At 66.9% G+C, this 18096-nt stretch overlaps 1 protein-coding gene across 1 annotated transcript in view; it reads left to right on the top strand.

Moving 5' to 3' along the window:
* Positions 1 to 17652, top strand: part of CACNA1A (calcium voltage-gated channel subunit alpha1 A) — a gene marked incomplete at its 3' end in the record, with an annotated part of 53922 nt that extends 36270 nt beyond the window's left edge. The window contains 13 exon segments of the mRNA XM_054179565.1: positions 231 to 290; positions 408 to 514; positions 3107 to 3206; positions 3297 to 3457; positions 5519 to 5659; positions 5767 to 5968; positions 7699 to 7863; positions 10765 to 10875; positions 11726 to 11809; positions 11958 to 12074; positions 12211 to 12276; positions 12397 to 12497; positions 17472 to 17652. Coding sequence (XP_054035540.1) covers positions 231 to 290; positions 408 to 514; positions 3107 to 3206; positions 3297 to 3457; positions 5519 to 5659; positions 5767 to 5968; positions 7699 to 7863; positions 10765 to 10875; positions 11726 to 11809; positions 11958 to 12074; positions 12211 to 12276; positions 12397 to 12497; positions 17472 to 17652 — 1596 coding nt within the window.
* Positions 17653 to 18096: the final 444 nt, after the last annotated feature.

The raw sequence follows: 18096 nt of genomic DNA, 5'->3' as shown, positions 1-18096 counted from the left end.
GGCAGGGAGTGAGGAGGGGGGGGCTGGGGTGCCAGGGGGTCTCACGGTCCTGGGGTGCCAGGAGGGTCTCACAGCCTTGGAGGGTGCTAGGGGTGTCCTGGGGTGCCAGGAGGGTCCCACAGTCCTGGGGTGCTGGGGGGGGGCTCTCAGGGTGCCAGGAGGGTCTCAGGATGCCAGGGGTGTCCTGGGGTGCCAGGGGTGCCCCCATCCATCTGCCCCCCACCCCCCAGGTCCTGCGCTACTTCGACTACGTCTTCACCGGGGTCTTCACCTTCGAGATGGTCATCAAGGTGAGTCGGGGGGGGGGGGGGGGGGGGGGGGAAACCCCTCCAGGTGGGTGCCAAACCCCCTGCCCACCCCCTCCCAGCACCCCCTCACCCCCAAATTGCCCCTCCCCCCCTCCCCAGATGGTGGATTTGGGGCTGGTGCTTCACCAAGGTGCCTACTTCCGAGACCTGTGGAACATCCTGGACTTCATCGTGGTCAGTGGAGCCCTGGTGGCCTTCGCCTTCACGTGAGTGCCCCCTGGGCACCAAGGGGGGCACCAAGAGGGGGGTGGTGGGGGGTGGAGGGTGGGCACGGGGAAGGGAGGGTGTCGGGAGGGGGCGGGGGGGCGGGCAGCTGGGGCCTCTGCTGTGCTCTGTGGGCAACGAGGAGCCAGAGCGGGAGGGGGGGCAGGGGGCACAGGTGGCACCACGAGGACCCTAAGGGGCACAGGTGGCACCCTGAGGACCTTCAGGGCATAGATGGGGTCCTGGGTGCCAGCTCAGGGGCTGTGCCGGTCCCCGGCGGGGTTGTTCCGGTCCCCCGCGGGTCTGTGCCGGTCCCCCGGCGGGGCTGTGCCGGTCCCCGCGGGGCTGTGCCGCTCCCCGGCGGGGTTGTTCCGGTCCCCGGCGGGGCTGTGCCGGTCCCCCGCGGGTCTGTGCCGGTCCCCGGCGGGGCTGTGCCGGTCCCCGGCGGGGCTGTGCCGGTCCCCGGTGCGGTTGTTCCGGTCCCCGCGGGGCTGTGCCGGTCCCCGCGGGGCTGTGCCGGTCCCCCGCGGGGCTGTGCCGCTCCCCGGCGGGGCTGTGCCGGTCCCCGCGGGGCTGTGCCGCTCCCCGGTGCGGTTGTTCCGGTCCCCGGCGGGGCTGTGCCGGTCCCCGCGGGGCTCCCCCTCCCCTGTCCGTCCTCCGCTGTGTCGCTTCCGTCCGTCCTCGGCCGCTCCCCGCCGCGCTCTGTCCGTCCTGCTCTTTGTCGCCGTCCTGCCGCCCCCCGCGCCCCGCAGGGAGCAGGGCTGGAGTAAAGCCTGAGGAAAGAGGAGAGGAGCCCCAGGGAGGGAGGAGCAGCCTCCTAGTAAGGGAGGAGCAGCCTCTTAGTAAGGGAGGAGGAATCTCCTAGGAGCAGATGAGCATCCCCTGAGTCACTGAGCATCCCCTGAGTAAGGAGTGAGCATCCTCTGAGGAACTGAGCCTCCTTCAAGTGAAGGCTGAGCACCCTTCAGGTGACTGAGGATCCTTCAAGTGAGGAGTGAGACTCTCCTGAGTAAGGGATGAGAGTCTCCTGAGTAAGGAGTGAGAGTCTCCTGAGTAAGGAGTGAGCATCCCCTGGGTGCTGAGAGTCCCTCAAGTAAGGAGTGAGCATCCTCTGAGTAAAGGGTGAACATCCCCTGGGTGCTGAGGGTCCTTCAGGTAAGGAGTGAGCATCCCCTGAGTAAAGGGTGAGCATCCCCTGGGTGCTGAGGGTCCTTCAGGTAAGGAGTGAGCATCCCCTGAGTAAAGGGTGAGCATCCCCTGGGTGCTGAGGGTCCTTCAAGTAAGGAGTGAGCATCCCCTGAGTAAAGGGTGAGCATCCCCCTGGGTGCTGAGGGTCCTTCAAGTAAGGAGTGAGCATCCCCTGAGTAAAGGGTGAGCATCCCCCTGGGTGCTGAGGGTCCTTCAAGTAAGGAGTGAGCATCCCCTGAGTAAAGGGTGAGCATCCCCTGGGTGCTGAGGGTCCTTCAAGTAAGGAGTGAGCATCCCCTGAGTAAAGGGTGAGCATCCCCTGGGTGCTGAGGGTCCTTCAAGTAAGGAGTGAGCATCCTCTGAGTAAAGGGTGAGCATCCCCCTGGGTGCTGAGGGTCCTTCAAGTAAGGAGTGAGCATCCCCTGAGTAAAGGGTGAGCATCCCCTGGGTAACTGAGGCTCCTCCAGGTGCTGAGGATCCTTCAAGTAAGGGATGAGCATTCCCCACGTGACTGAGCATCCCCTGCCCCCTCCCCCCCCTCGGAGTAACCTGTGAGTAAGCCTGGAGCAGACCCTGTGCAGGTGCCAGGTGGGGGCGGGGGCAGGGGCGGGGCCGGGGGCGGAGCTCTGACCCTGCCTTGTCTCTCCCCTTCCTCTGCCACCGCCCACAGGAGCAGCTCACGGTAAAGTCCTTCTGCCTTCGTCTTCCTTCCTCCTCTTCCTTCCTCCTCTTCCTTCCTCCTCTTCCTTCCTCCTCTTCCTTCCTCCTCTTCCTTCCTCCCCTTCCTCCTCTTCCTTCCTCCTCTTCCTTCCTCCTCTTCCTTCCTCCTCTTCCTTCCTCCTCTTCCTTCCTCCTCTTCCTTCCTCCTCCTCTTCCTTCCTCCTCCTCTTCCTTCCTCCTCCTCTTCCTCCTCTTCCTTCCTCCTCTTCCTTCCTCCTCTTCCTTCCTCCTCTTCCTTCCTCCTCTTCCTTCCTCCTCTTCCTTCCTCCTCTTCCTTCCTCCTCCTCTTTCTCCTCTTCCTTCCTCCTCCTCTTTCTCCTCTTCCTTCCTCCTCGTCCTCCTCTTCCTCCTCCCGTCTTCCTCCTCCTGTTCTCCTCTTCCTCCTCCCACCCTCTCCCTCCTCCTGTCCTCCTGGTCCTCGTGCTCTCCTCGTGCTCATGGTCTCACCTTGCTCCACTCCCCCCCACCCCCACCCCCAGCCCCCCTCCAGCCTTCCTCTGCCCGCCCCCCAAAAGCAGCCTCAGAGAGCCGGGCGTGGGGGGGGGGGAGGGTCTCAGCCTCATGCCGGCTCGGGGGGGACAGGAGGGGTCAGGGCCCCCCTTCCCCTACCCCGCGGGTCCTGCTTCACCCCGAGCCACCACCCGGGGGCGCTCCAAGTCTCTCTGTGTCCCTTCCCCCCCGCGCAGAGGCAGCAGCAAGGGGAAGGACATCAACACCATCAAGTCCCTGCGGGTCCTCCGCGTCCTGCGGCCTCTGAAGACCATCAAGAGGTTGCCCAAGCTCAAGGTGAGAGCTTGGGAAGGGGAGGGAGGGGCGAGGGGAGGAGGTTTGGTCGTCCCCCCTCCCCATCACCACCCCCTTGGTGCTCCTCTCCAGGCTGTCTTTGACTGCGTGGTGAACTCCCTGAAGAATGTGCTGAACATCCTCATTGTCTACATGCTCTTCATGTTCATCTTCGCCGTGGTGGCCGTGCAGCTCTTCAAGGGGAAGTTCTTCTACTGCACTGACGAGTCCAAGGAGTTCATGAAGGACTGCAGGTAGCACCAGGGCTGCCAGCCTGGCACCCACCCGGACCTGCAGGGGAAGGGAAGGCCTCCAGGGGGGCCTGGAGGGGAAGGGAAGGCAGCCAGAGGGAGCTTGGAGAGAAGGGAAGGCATTCAGGGGGAGCTGGAAGGGAAGGGAAGGCATCCAGAGGGATCAGGAAGGGAAGGGAAGGCAGCCAGGGGGATCTGGAGGGGAAGGGAAGGCATTCAGGGGGATCTGGAGGGGAAGGGAAGGCATTCAGGGGGATCTGGAGGGGAAGGGAAGGCAGCCAGAGGGACCTGGAGGGGAAGGGAAGGCAGCCAGAGGGACCTGGAGGGGAAGGGAAGGCAGCCAGAGGGAGCTTGGAGAGAAGGGAAGGCATCCAGGGGGAGCTGGAAGGGAAGGGAAGGCAGCCAGAGGGATCTGGAAGGGAAGGGAAGGCAGCCAGAGGGATCTGGAGGGGAAGGGAAGGCATTCAGGGGGATCTGGAGGGGAAGGGAAGGCAGCCAGAGGGATCTGGAGGGGAAGGGAAGGCATCCAGAGGGATCTGGAGGGGAAGGGAAGGCATCCAGAGGGATCTGGAGGGGAAGGGAAGGCATCCAGAGTGACCTGGAGGGGAAGGGAAGGCAGCCAGAGGGACCTGGAGGGGAAGGGAAGGCAGCCAGAGGGACCTGGAGGGGAAGGGAAGGCAGCCAGGGGTATCTGGAGGGGAAGGGAAGGCAGCCAGAGGGATCTGGAGGGGAAGGGAAGGCAGCCAGAGGGAGCTTGGAGGGAAGGGAAGGCATCCAGAGGGACCTGGAGGGGAAGGGAAGGCAGCCAGAGGGATCTGGAGGGGAAGGGAAGGCAGCCAGAGTGACCTGGAGGGGAAGGGAAGGCAGCCAGAGGGAGCTTGGAGGGAAGGGAAGGCAGCCAGAGGGATCTGGAGGGGAAGGGAAGGCAGCCAGAGGGATCTGGAGGGGAAGGGAAGGCAGCCAGAGGGATCTGGAGGGGAAGGGAAGGCAGCCAGAGGGATCTGGAGGGGAAGGGAAGGCATCCAGGGGGATCTGGAGGGGAAGGGAAGGCAGCCAGAGGGATCTGGAGGGGAAGGGAAGGCAGCCAGAGGGAGCTTGGAGAGAAGGGAAGGCATCCAGAGGGATCTGGAGGGGAAGGGAAGGCAGCCAGAGGGACCTGGAGGGGAAGGGAAGGCATCCAGGGGGATCTGGAGGGGAAGGGAAGGCAGCCAGAGGGATCTGGAGGGGAAGGGAAGGCAGCCAGAGGGAGCTTGGAGAGAAGGGAAGGCATCCAGGGGGAGCTGGAAGGGAAGGGAAGGCAGCCAGAGGGATCTGGAGGTGAAGGGAAGGCATCCAGGGGGATCTGGAGGGGAAGGGAAAGCATCCAGGGGGATCTGGAGGGGAAGGGAAGGCAGCCAGAGGGATCTGGAAGGGAAGGGAAGGTAGCCAGAGGGATCTGGAAGGGAAGGGAAGGCAGCCAGAGGGACCTGGAGGGGAAGGGAAGGCATCCAGGGGGATCTGGAGGGGAAGGGAAGGCATCCAGAGGGAGCTTGGAGGGGAAGGGAAGGCATCCAGAGGGATCTGGAAGGGACCTGGAAGGGACCAGAGGGCATCCGGGGTGGTGAGACCCTGGCAGGGGTTGCCCAGGGAGGTGGTGGAGGTCCCATCCCTGGCACCAGGCTGGATGTGGCTCTGGGCATCCTGTCCCAGTGGGAAGTGTCGCTGTGCCCACGCCAGGCTCGGAGGGGGCTGGGATTGGCTGATCCTTGGGAGAGCAAATCCGGGGCGGGGGTGGGGGAGAAGATCCTGGGCTGGCTGCTTGGGTGCCAGCAGCAGGGCAGTGCCTCGGGTGCCCCCTTGCCAGCCCTTTTGGGCACCTGTGGCAGGTGCCAGGCCCTGAGATGTGCCAGTCAGGGGGTGGGGGGCCGGGGGGCAGAGCAGAAGGACCTCCTGGAAGGTCCTTTCCGAGCCTCTGCGGCTCGGTGGTCGCTTTCTGCCGCCAGGCTGACTTGGGGAGGGGCTGCCCGGGGGCGGGGGCGGTCCCTAGCCTCATGCCACCACCCCCTCCTCTTCCTCCCGTGCCAGGGGGGAGTACCTGGTGTACGAGAAGGACAATGAGGTGAAGGCCCAGAAGAGGGAGTGGAAGAAGTACGACTTCCACTACGACAACGTCCTCTGGGCCCTGCTCACCCTCTTCACCGTCTCCACCGGCGAGGGGTGGCCACAGTAAGGACCTGCAGGGACCCGGGAGGCTGGGGGCCACGGTGGGACCACCCCCCCCGGCTCCATCCCTCTCCTTTGTGTCTCTTCCTCCCCCCCCCCCCCCCTCCAAGGGTCCTCAAGCACTCGGTGGATGCCACCTACGAGAACCAGGGCCCCAGCCCCGGGTACCGCATGGAGATGTCCATCTTCTACGTCGTCTACTTCGTGGTCTTCCCTTTCTTCTTCGTCAACATCTTCGTGGCCTTGATCATCATCACCTTCCAGGAGCAGGGGGACAAGATGATGGAGGAGTACAGCCTGGAGAAGAACGAGGTGGCCCCCCCTGAGCCCCCTCCTTGGCATGGCTGGGGGGGGGATGGGCACGGTGGTGCTGCCAGCAGAGCCCCTCCTTGGCATGGGATATGGAGGTGTCACCCCCCCGACCCTCTTCTTGGCATAGGAGACTGAGGTGCCACCCCCTGACCCCTTTCTTGGCATGGGGCACTGAGGTGCCACCAGCAGAGCCCCTCCTTGGCATGGGATATGGAGGTGCCACCCCCCCCGACCCCCTCCTTGGCATGGGGCACTGAGGTGCCACCAGCAGAGCCCCTCCTTGGCATGGGATATGGAGGTGCCACCCCCCCGACACCCTCCTTGGCATGGGGCACTGAGGTGCCGCCAGCAGAGCCCCTCCTTGGCATGGGATATGGAGGTGCCACCCCCTGACCCCTTTCTTGGCATGGGGCACTGAGGTGCCACCAGCAGAGCCCCTCCTTGGCATGGGATATGGAGGTGCCACCCCCCCGACACCCTCCTTGGCATGGGGCACTGAGGTGCCGCCAGCAGAGCCCCTCCTTGGCATGGGATATGGAGGTGCCACCCCCCCGACCCCCTCCTTGGCATGGGGCACTGAGGTGCCACCAGCAGAACCCCTTCTTGGCATGGGATATGGAGGTGCCACCCCCCCGACCCCCTCCTTGGCATGGGGCACTGAGGTGCCACCAGCAGAACCCCTTCTTGGCATGGGATATGGAGGTGCCACCCCCCCGACCCCCTCCTTGGCATGGGGCACTGAGGTGCCACCAGCAGAGCCCCTTCTTGGCATGGGATATGGAGGTGTCACCCCCTGACCCTCTTCTTGGCATAGGAGACTGAGGTGCCACCCCCTGACCCCTTTCTTGGCATGGGGCACTGAGGTGCCACCAGCAGAGCCCCTCCTTGGCATGGGATATGGAGGTGCCACCCCCCCGACCCCCTCCTTGGCATGGGGCACTGAGGTGCCGCCAGCAGAGCCCCTCCTTGGTATGGGATATGGAGGTGCCACCCCCCCGACCCCCTCCTTGGCATGGGGCACTGAGGTGCCGCCAGCAGAGCCCCTCCTTGGCATGGGATATGGAGGTGTCACCCCCTGACCCTCTTCTTGGCATAGGAGACTGAGGTGCCACCCCCTGACCCCTTTCTTGGCATGGGGCACTGAGGTGCCGCCAGCAGAGCCCCTCCTTGGCATGGGATATGGAGGTGCCACCCCCCTGACACCCTCCTTGGCATGGGGCACTGAGGTGCCACCAGCAGAGCCCCTCCTTGGCATGGGATATGAAGGTGCCCTCCCCAACACCCTCCTTGGCATGGGGCACTGAGGTGCCACCAGCAGAGACCCTCCTTGGCATGGGGCACTGAGGTGCCACCCCCTGACCCCTTTCTTGGCATGGGGCACTGAGGTGCCGCCAGCAGAGCCCCTCCTTGGCATAGGAGACTGAGGTGCCACCCCCCCCGACCCCCTCCTTGGCATGGGGCACTGAGGTGCCACCATCAGACCCCTCCTTGACTCCTTGGTTGGGGTGGGGACACTGAGGTGCCACCACCAGACCCTTTCTTGACCCCAAGGGTGCCAGCACCACACATCTGGGCATCATTTCTGGGGTGGGGACCCCCCCAGACCCCTTTCTCGACACCCAGCTGCCACCCCCAGCCTCCTTTTTGACCTCTTGCTTGGGGGGGCGGTAGGGACACCTGGGGTGGGTCCTGGGGCATCATCTCCCTGTCCCTCCCCCCCCCCCCGGCAGAGGGCCTGCATCGACTTTGCCATCAGTGCCAAGCCCCTGACCCGGCACATGCCCCAGAACCGGCAGAGCTTCCAGTACCGCATGTGGCAGTTCGTGGTGTCCCCCCCCTTCGAGTACACCATCATGGCCATGATCGCCCTCAACACCATCGTCCTCATGATGAAGGTCAGCACCGAGGGCTCCTGCCCGCTCCCGGCCGGCTCCTGCCCCCCTCCGGCCGGGACCTGCCCCCTCCGGCCGGCTCCTGCCTCCTCCGGCCGGGACCTGCCCCCTCCGGCCGGGACCTGCCCGCTCCGGCCGGGACCTGCCCCCTCCGGCCGGGACCTGCCCGCTCCGGCCGGCTCCTGCCCCCTCCGGCCGGGATCTGCCCCCTCCGGCCGGCTCCTGCCCGCTCCGGCCGGCTCCTGCCCCCTCCGGCCGGCTCCTGCCTCCTCCGGCCGGGACCTGCCCGCTCCGGCCGGGATCTGCCCCCTCCGGCCGGCTCCTGCCCGCTCCGGCCGGGACCTGCCCCCTGCGGCCGGCTCCTGCCCCCTCCGGCCGGGACCTGCCCCCTCCGGCCGGCTCCTGCCCGCTCCGGCCGGGACCTGCCCCCTCCGGCCGGGACCTGCCCCCTGCGGCCGGCTCCTGCCCCCTCCGGCCGGGATCTGCCCGCTCCGGCCGGCTCCTGCCCGCTCCGGCCGGGACCTGCCCCCTCCGGCCGGCTCCTGCCCGCTCCGGCCGGCTCCTGCCCGCTCCGGCCGGGACCTGCCCCCTCCGGCCGGCTCCTGCCCGCTCCGGCCGGCTCCTGCCCCCTCCGGCCGGGACCTGCCCGCTCCGGCCGGGACCTGCCCCCTCCGGCCGGCTCCTGCCCCCCTCCGGCCGGCTCCTGCCCCCTCCGGCCGGGACCTGCCCGCTCCGGCCGGGACCTGCCCCCTCCGGCCGGCTCCTGCCCCCTTCGGCCGGCTCCTGCCCGCTCCGGCCGGGACCTGCCCCCTCCAGCCGGCTCCTGCCCGCTCCGGCCGGCTCCTGCCCCCTCCGGCCGGGACCTGCCCGCTCCGGCCGGCTCCTGCCCGCTCCGGCCGGCTCCTGCCCCCTCCAGCCGGCTCTTGCCCGCTCCGGCCGGCTCCTGCCCCCTCCGGCCGGCTCCTGCCCCCCTCCGGCCGGGACCTGCCCCCTCCGGCCGGCTCCTGCCCCCTCCGGCCGGGACCTGCCCGCTCCGGCCGGCTCCTGCGCCCTCCGGCCGGCTCCTGCCCCCCTCCGGCCGGGACCTGCCCCCTCCGGCCGGCTCCTGCCCGCTCCGGCCGGGACCTGCCCCCTCCGGCCGGGACCTGCCCCCTCCGGCCGGGACCTGCCCCCTGCGGCCGGCTCCTGCCCGCTCCGGCCGGCTCCTGTCCCCTCCGGCCGGCTCCTGCCCGCTCCGGCCGGGACCTGCCCCCTCCGGCCGGCTCCTGCCCCCTCCGGCCGGCTCCTGCCCGCTCCGGCCGGGACCTGCCCGCTCCGGCTGGCTCCTGCCCCCTCCGGCCGGCTCCTGTCCCCTCCGGCCGGCTCCTGCCCGCTCCGGCCGGCTCCTGCCCGCTCCGGCCGGGACCTGCCCGCTCCGGCCGGCTCCTGCCCCCTCCGGCCGGCTCCTGCCCGCTCCGGCCGGGACCTGCCCGCTCCGGCCGGCTCCTGCCCCCTCCGGCCGGCTCCTGCCCGCTCCGGCCGGGACCTGCCCGCTCCCGGCCGGCTCCTGCCCCCTCCGGCCGGCTCCTGCCCGCTCCGGCCGGGACCTGCCCGCTCCGGCCGGCTCCTGCCCGCTCCGGCCGGCTCCTGCCCCCTCCGGCCGGCTCCTGCCCGCTCCGGCCGGGACCTGCCCGCTCCGGCCGGGACCTGCCCCCTCCGGCCGGCTCCTGCCCCCTCCGGCCGGCTCCTGCCCGCTCCGGCCGGGACCTGCCCGCTCCGGCCGGGACCTGCCCCCTCCGGCCGGCTCCTGCCCGCTCCGGCCGGGACCTGCCCCCTCCGGCCGGGACCTGCCCGCTCCGGCCATCTCCTGCCCGCTCCGGCCATCTCCTGCCCGCTCCGGCCGGCTCCTGCCCGCTCCGGCCGGGACCTGCCCCCTGCGGCCGGCTCCTGCCCGCTCCGGCCGGGACCTGCCCCCTCCGGCCGGGACCTGCCCCCTCCGGCCGGCTCCTGCCCGCTCCGGCCGGGACCTGCCCCCTCCGGCCGGCTCCTGCCCGCTCCGGCCGGCTCCTGCCCCCTCCGGCCGGGACCTGCCCGCTCCGGCCGGGACCTGCCCGCTCCGGCCGGCTCCTGCCCCCTCCGGCCGGCTCCTGCCCGCTCCGGCCAGCTCCTGCCCGCTCCGGCCGGGATCTGCCCCCTCCGGCCGGCTCCTGCCCCCTCCGGCCGGCTCCTGCCCCCTCCGGCCGGGACCTGCCCGCTCCGGCCGGCTCCTGCCCGCTCCGGCCGGGATCTGCCCGCTCCGGCCGGGACCTGCCCGCTCCGGCCGGCTCCTGCCCGCTCCGGCCGGGACCTGCCCCCTCCGGCCGGGACCTGCCCGCTCCGGCCGGCTCCTGCCCGCTCCGGCCGGGACCTGCCCGCTCCGGCCGGCTCCTGCCCCCTCCGGCCGGCTCCTGCCCGCTCCGGCCGGGACCTGCCCGCTCCGGCCGGCTCCTGCCCCCTCCGGCCGGCTCCTGCCCGCTCCGGCCGGCTCCTGCCCGCTCCGGCCGGGACCTGCCCGCTCCGGCCGGCTCCTGCCCGCTCCGGCCGGCTCCTGCCCCCTCCGGCCGGCTCCTGCCCGCTCCGGCCGGCTCCTGCCCCCTTCAGCCGGGCCCCGAGGGGGTTTGTCTTTCTCCTCTGCGACCTCTTCCGTGCCCTGGCTCCATCCCTGGGGCGCTTGGTTCATCCTGGCTTGGCCCTCCCTGTCCCGCCAGGACCTGCCCCCATCCCCGGATCCATCCCTGTCCTCCTGCATCCATCCTATCCCATCCCTCCCTGTCGCTCCGGGACTCGTCTCTGTCCCCTGTCCTTTGTCCCTATCCCTGTGGCTGTCCCCTGTGGCTGTTCCCTGTCCCCTGTGGCTGTCCTCACGCCCTGCTGCCCCCCCCGCAGTTCTACGACGCCTCTGACGCCTACGAGTACGTCCTGAAGATGTTCAACAATGTCTTCACCTCTCTCTTCTCGCTCGAGTGTCTGCTCAAGATCATGGCCTTCGGGGTGCTGGTACGAGGGCACCCCCCCGGGCACCCCAGGGCACAGCTGCCACCCCCACCCCGGGCACCCCAGGGCACAGCTGCCACCCCCGGGGGACCCCAGGCCACAGCTGCCGCCATGCAGCAGGGACCTCGAGGGGACAGCAGCCTCCTGCCCGGCCCTGGGCTGTCCGGCGGCTCACTGCGGGGGTCCTGGTGCAGGGCTGCTGGTGGGATCCAGTGCAGGGATCCTGTGATCTGGTGCAGGGTTGCTGGTGGGAATCCTGGGGTCTGCTGCAGAGTTGCTGCTGGGATCTTGGGGATCCCTGGGATCGTGGTTGCTGGTGGGATCCTGGGGTCTGGTGCAGGGTTGCTGGTGGGATCCTGGGGTCTGATGCAGGGCTGCTGGTGGGATCCAGTGCAGGGATCCTGTGATCTGGTGCAGGGTTGCTGGTGGGAATCCTGGGGTCTGATGCAGGGGTCCTGGAGGGATCCTGGGGTCTGATGCAGGGGTCCTGGAGGGATCCTGAGATCTGGTGCAGGGTTGCTGGTGGGATCCTGGGGTCTGATGCAGGGGTCCTGGAGGGATCCTGGGGTCTGGTGCAGGGCTGCTGGTGGGATCCTGGGGTCTGGTGCAGGGCTGCTGGTGGGATCCTGGGGTCTGATGCAGGGCTGCTGGTAGGATCTTGGCGTCTGATGCAGGGGTCCTGGAGGGATCCTGGGGTCTGATGCAGGGGTCCTGGAGGGATCCTGGGGTCTGATGCAGGGGTCCTGGAGGGATCCTGGGGTCTGGTAGCCGGACCCCTCTGGCCTCACCTCTTCCCCTTGCTCCCCACCCCCCTCCCCCACCGTCTCCCCCCCCCCCCTCCCCCCCTCCCCAGAACTACTTCCGCGACGCCTGGAACGTCTTCGACTTCGTGACGGTGCTGGGCAGCATCACAGACATCCTGGTGACGGAGTTCGGGGTAAGCGGCGCCCCGCCCCCACCCCTCCCACCCCCCCCCCCCCTCGGTCAGAGGTGGCAGCCGGTGCCCCCGGGGCAGAGCGGGCGGCACCTCCCCCAGCTGCCCCCCCTTGCCCTCTGCCCTTCCCCCCCAACCCCCCCCCCCCCAGAACAACTTCATCAACCTGAGCTTCCTGCGGCTGTTCCGCGCCGCTCGGCTCATCAAGCTGCTGCGCCAGGGCTACACCATCCGCATCCTGCTCTGGACCTTCGTCCAGTCCTTCAAGGTGCCACCCCCCCGTGCCGACCCCCAACCAAACCCCCCCCCCAGACACCCCTCAGCCTTCAGACCCCCCCCCAAAAGGAGGGGGGGATCGCGGGCGAGCCCCCGGCAGGGCTTAACCAGCCCCGCTCGGTGCCCAGGCGCTGCCCTACGTCTGCCTGCTCATCGCGATGCTCTTCTTCATCTACGCCATCATCGGCATGCAGGTGAGGGGGGCGCCGGCCCCCTGGGACCCCCGACCCCGACCCTGGCACCCCCCCCAGCCCCACCCCCCCCTCCCCCAGCCCTGAGCCAGCTTGTGCCCCCTCCTGCCCGCGCACGCAAAGGTCTTTGGCAACATTGGCATCGAGGAGGAGGATGAGGACTCCGCCATCACCCAGCACAACAACTTCCGCACCTTCTTCCAGGCCCTGATGCTGCTCTTCAGGTGAGGCCTGGCACAGGTGTGCCACCCCCGGTGCCACCCCCGGTGCCACCCCCGGTGCCACTCGGTGCCACTCAATGCTAGCCAAATGCCACCCAGTGCCATGCCGGTTGTGCCCTCCCCCCCCCCCAGTGCCGCCCCGGTGTTACCCAGTGCCACTCAATGCCGTGCCAATTGTGCCCTCCCCACCCCCAGTGCCACCCCAGTGCCACCTGGTGCCATGCCAGTTGTGTCCCCCCCAGTGCCATGCTGGTTGTGCCCGGCCCACTCAGTGCCACTCAATGCTAGCCAAATGCCACCCAGTGCCATGCCGGTTGTGCCCTCCCCTCCCCTCCCCCCCCCCAGTGCCGCCCCGGTGTTACCCAGTGCCACTCAATGCCGCTCAGTGCCGTGCCAGTTGTGCCCTCCCCACCCCCAGTGCCACCCCAGTGCCACCTGGTGCCATGCCTGTTGTGTCCCCCCCAGTGCCATGCTGGTTGTGCCCTCCCCCCCCCCCCAGTGCTGCCCCGGTGTTACCCAGTGCCGCTCAATGCCGCTCAATGCCGTGCCAGTTGTCCCCTCCCCACCCCCAGTGCCACCCCAGTGCCACCTGGTGCCATGCCAGTTGTGTCCCCCCCCAGTGCCATGCCGGTTGTGCCCTCCCCCCCCACACCAGTGCCGCCCCGGTGTTACCCAGTGCCGCTCAGTGCCGTGCCAGTTGTGCCCTCCCCACCCCCAGTGCCACCCCAGGGCCACCTGGTGCCATGCCAGTTGTGTCCCCCCCAGTGCCATGCTGGTTGTGCCCGGCCCACTCAGTGCCACTCAATGCTAGCCAAATGCCACCCAGTGCCATGCTGGTTGTGCCCTCCCCCCCCCCCCCCCAGTGCCGCCCCGGTGTTACCCAGTGCCGCTCAATGCCGTGCCAATTGTGCCCTCCCCACCCCCAGTGCCACCCCAGTGCCACCTGGTGCCATGCCAGTTGTGTCCCCCCCAGTGCCATGCTGGTTGTGCCCTCCCCCTCCCCCCCCCCCCAGTGCCGCCCCGGTGTTACCCAGTGCCACTCAATGCCGCTCAATGCCATGCCAATTGTGCCCTCCCCACCCCCAGTGCCACCCCAGTGCCACCTGGTGCCATGCCAGTTGTGTCCCCCCCAGTGCCATGCTGGTTGTGCCCGGCCCACTCAGTGCCACTCAATGCTAGCCAAATGCCACCCAGTGCCATGCCGGTTGTGCCCTCCCCCCCCCCAGTGCCGCCCCGGTGTTACCCAGTGCCACTCAATGCCGTGCCAGTTGTGCCCTCCCCACCCCCAGTGCCACCCCAGGGCCACCTGGTGCCATGCCAGTTGTGTCCCCCCCAGTGCCATGCTGGTTGTGCCCGGCCCACCCAGTGCCACTCAATGCCGTCCAATGTCACCCAGTGCCATGATGGTTCCCTTCCCCCCCAGTGCCACTCATTGCCACCCAGTGCCACCCAGTGCCATGCCAGTTGTGCCCTCCCCCCCAGTGCCCCTCAGTGCCACCCAATGCCACCCAGTGCCATTCCAGAAGTGTCCCTCCCCAGTGCCACCCAGTGCCGTGCCTGCATGTCCCCTTGGGACAGTCCCATCACTGCCCAGGGGCTACCCAGTGTGCCCTGATCCATGCCAATCTACCCTTAAGTGCCACCCTTGATGCCCAGTTCCATGCCAATGTCCCTTTCAATGCCACCCTTGGTGCCCAGCACCACCCTTGATGCCCAGTTCCATGCCAACCTACTTGTCAATGCCACCCTTGGTGCCCAGCTCCTTGCCAACATCCCTTTCAATGCCACCCTTGGTGCCCAGCACCACCCTTGATGCCCAGTTCCATGCCAATGTCCCTTTCAATGCCACCCTTGGTGCCCAGCACCACCCTTGATGCCCAGTTCCATGCCAATGTCCCTTTCAATGCCACCCTTGGTGCCCAGCACCACCCTTGATGCCCAGTTCCATGCCAACCTCCTTTTCAATGCCACCCCTGGTGCCCAGCTCCTTGCCAACGTCCCTTTCATTGCCACCCTTGGTGCCCAGTTGCATGCCAACCTCCTTTTCAATGCCACCCTTGGTGCCCAGCTCCTTGCCAACCTCCCTTTCAATGCCACCCTTGGTGCCCAGCACCACCCTCGATGCCCAGCTCCATGCCAACCTCCTTTTCAATGCCACCCTTGGTGCCCAGCTCCATGCTAACCTCCTTTTCAATGCCACCCTTGGTGCCCAGCTCCTTGCCAATGTCCCTTTCAATGCCACCCTTGGTGCCCAGCACCACCCTTGATGCCCATTTCCATGCCAACCTCCTTTTCAATGCCACCCTTGGTGCCCAGCTCCATGCCAAACTCCCTTTCAATGCCACCCTTGGTGCCCAGCTCCTTGCAAACGTCCCTTTCAATGCCATCCTTGGTGCCCAGCACCACCCTTGATGCCCAGTTCCATGCCAACCCCCCTTTCAATGCCATCCTTGGTGCCCAGCACCACCCTTGATGCCCAGTTCCATGCCAACCCCCCTTTCAATGCCACCCTTGGTGCCCAGCACCACCCTCGATGCCCAGTTCCATGCCAACCTCCTTTTCAATGCCACCCTTGGTGCCCAGCTCCTTGCCAACCTCCTTTTCAATGCCACCCTTGGTGCCCAGCTCCTTGCCAATGTCCCTTTCAATACCACCCTTGGTGCCCAGCACCACCCTTGATGCCCAGTTCCATGCCAACCTCCTTTTCAATGCCACCCTTGGTGCCCAGCTCCTTGCCAACCTCCCTTTCAATGCCACCCTTGGTGCCCAGCACCACCCTTGATGCCCAGTTCCATGCCAACCTCCTTTTCAATGCCACCCTTGGTGCCCAGCTCCTTGCCAACCCCCCTTTCAATGCCATCCTTGGTGCCCAGCACCACCCTTGATGCCCAGTTCCATGCCAACCTCCTTTTCAATGCCACCCTTGGTGCCCAGCTCCTTGCCAATGTCCCTTTCAATGCCACCCTTGGTGCCCAGTTCCATGCCAACCTCCTTTTCAATGCCACCCTTGGTGCTCAGCACCACCCTTGATGCCCAGTTCCATGCCAACCTCCTTTTCAATGCCACCCTTGGTGCCCAGCTCCTTGCCAACGTCACTTTCAATGCCACCCTTAGTGCCCAGCACCACCCTTGATGCCCAGTTCCATGCCAACCTCCCTTTCAATGCCATCCTTGGTGCCCAGCTCCTTGCCAACCTCCCTTTCAATGCCACCCTTGGTGCCCAGCACCACCCTTGATGCCCAGTTCCATGCCAACCTCCTTTTCAATGCCACCCTTGGTGCCCAGCTCCTTGCCAATGTCCCTTTCAATGCCACCCTTGGTGCCCAGTTCCATGCCAACCTCCTTTTCAATGCCACCCTTGGTGCTCAGCACCACCCTTGATGCCCAGTTCCATGCCAACCTCCTTTTCAATGCCACCCTTGGTGCCCAGCTCCTTGCCAACGTCACTTTCAATGCCACCCTTAGTGCCCAGCACCACCCTTGATGCCCAGTTCCATGCCAACCTCCCTTTCAATGCCATCCTTGGTGCCCAGCTCCTTGCCAACCTCCCTTTCAATGCCACCCTTGGTGCCCAGTTCCATGCCAACCTCCTTCTCAATGCCATCCTTGGTGCCCAGCACCACACTTTATGCCCAGTTCCATGCCAACCTCTTTTTCAATGCCACCCTTGGTGCCCAGCTCCTTGCCAATGTCCCTTTCAATGCCACCCTTGGTGCCCAGTTCCATGCCAACCTCCTTCTCAATGCCACCCTTGGTGCCCGGCTCCTTGCCAACGTCCCTTTCAATGCCACCCTTGGTGCCCAGCACCACCCTTGATGCCCAGTTCCATGCCAACCCCCCTTTCAATGCCACCCTTGGTGCCCAGTTCCATGCCAACCCCCCTTTCAATGCCACCCTTGATGCCCAGTTCCATGCCAACTCCCCTTTCAATGCCACCCTTGGTGCCCAGCACCACCCTTGATGCCCAGTTCCATGCCAACCTCCTTTTCAATGCCACCCTTGGTGCCCAGCTCCTTGCCAATGTCCCTTTCAATGCCACCCTTGGTGCCCAGCACCACCCTTGATGCCCAGTTCCATGCCAACCTCCTTTTCAATGCCACCCTTGGTGCCCAGCACCACGCTTGATGCCCAGTTCCATGCCAACCTCCTTTTCAATGCCACCCTTGGTGCCCAGCTCCTTGCCAACCTCCTTTTCAATGCCACCCCTGGTGCCCAGCTCATTGCCACCGTCCCTTTCATTGCCACCCTTGGTGCCCAGTTCCATGCCAACCTCCTTTTCAATGCCACCCTTGGTGCCCAGCTCCTTGCCAACGTCCCTTTCAATGCCACCCTTGGTGCCCAGCTCCTTGCCAACCTCCCTTTCAATGCCACCCTTGGTGCCCAGCACCACCCTTGATGCCCAGTTCCATGCCAACCTCCTTTTCAATGCCACCCTTGGTGCCCAGCTCCTTGCCAATGTCCCTTTCAATGCCACCCTTGGTGCCCAGCTCCTTGCCAACGTCCCTTTCAATGCCACCCTTGGTGCCCAGCACCACCCTTGATGCCCATTTCCATGCCAACCTCCTTTTCAATGCCACCCTTGGTACCCAGCTCCATGCTAACCTCCTTCTCAATGCCACCCTTGGTGCCCAGCTCCTTGCCAACCCCCCTTTCAATGCCACCCTTGATGCCCAGCACCACCCTTGATGCCCAGTTCCATGCCAACCTCCTTTTCAATGCCACCCTTGGTGCCCATCTCCATGCCAACCCCCCTTTCAATGCCACCCTCGGTGCCCAGCACCACCCTCCATGCCCAGCTCCGTGCCAACCTCCCCTTCCATGCCACCCTTCGTCCCCCTCCCTCACCCCGCCCCCGGCCCTGCCCCGCTCCCCCAGCGCCGCCTTTTCCCCCCCCTCCCCCTCCGCCCAGCCTCCTGCCTCGCCCTCCCCTCTGCCGGGCCGGTGCCCACCCGCGGCGGTGCCCACCCTGTGCCACAGGAGTGCCACCGGGGAGGCCTGGCACGAGATCATGCTGTCCTGCCTGAGCGGCAAACCCTGCGACCAGAACTCCGGCATCAAGGAGGACGAATGCGGCAACGAGTTCGCCTACTTCTACTTCGTCTCCTTCATCTTCCTCTGCTCCTTCCTGGTGGGCCTGGGGGCGGGGAGAGGGTCCTCGGTTTGGGGAGGGGGCTCTGAGGTTGGGGGGGGGGGGTAAGGGGGGGTGTCCTTAATTTTGAGGAGGGGGCTCCGGGTTGGGCGTAGAGGTGACTGTAATTGGAGGCGGTTCGGAGTTCTGGGGGAGGGGGATCCTTAGCCGGGGGGAGATGTCCTCAATTTGAGGAGGGGGTCCTTAGATTGAGGTGGGGGGATCCTTAATTTGGGGGAGGGTCCTCAGTTTGGGGAGGGGGCTCTGAGTTTGGAGGGGGGTGTCCTTAATTTTGAGGAGGGGGCTCCGGGTTGGGCGTAGTGGTGACTGTAATTAGAGGCGGTTCTGAGTTCTGGGGGAGGGGTCCTTTGTCGGGGGGAGATGTCCTCAATTTGGGGAGGGGGTCCTTAGATTGGGGGGGAGTGTTCTTAATTTGGGGGAGGGTCCTCAGTTTGGGGAGGGGGCTCTGAGGTT

Source organism: Dryobates pubescens, unplaced genomic scaffold (assembly GCF_014839835.1).
Source record: "Dryobates pubescens isolate bDryPub1 unplaced genomic scaffold, bDryPub1.pri scaffold_85_arrow_ctg1, whole genome shotgun sequence".
Taxonomy (NCBI): Eukaryota; Metazoa; Chordata; class Aves; order Piciformes; family Picidae; genus Dryobates; species Dryobates pubescens.
The sequence above is the reverse complement of the archived record's forward strand: the minus strand, read 5'-3'. Positions and strand labels throughout refer to the sequence as shown.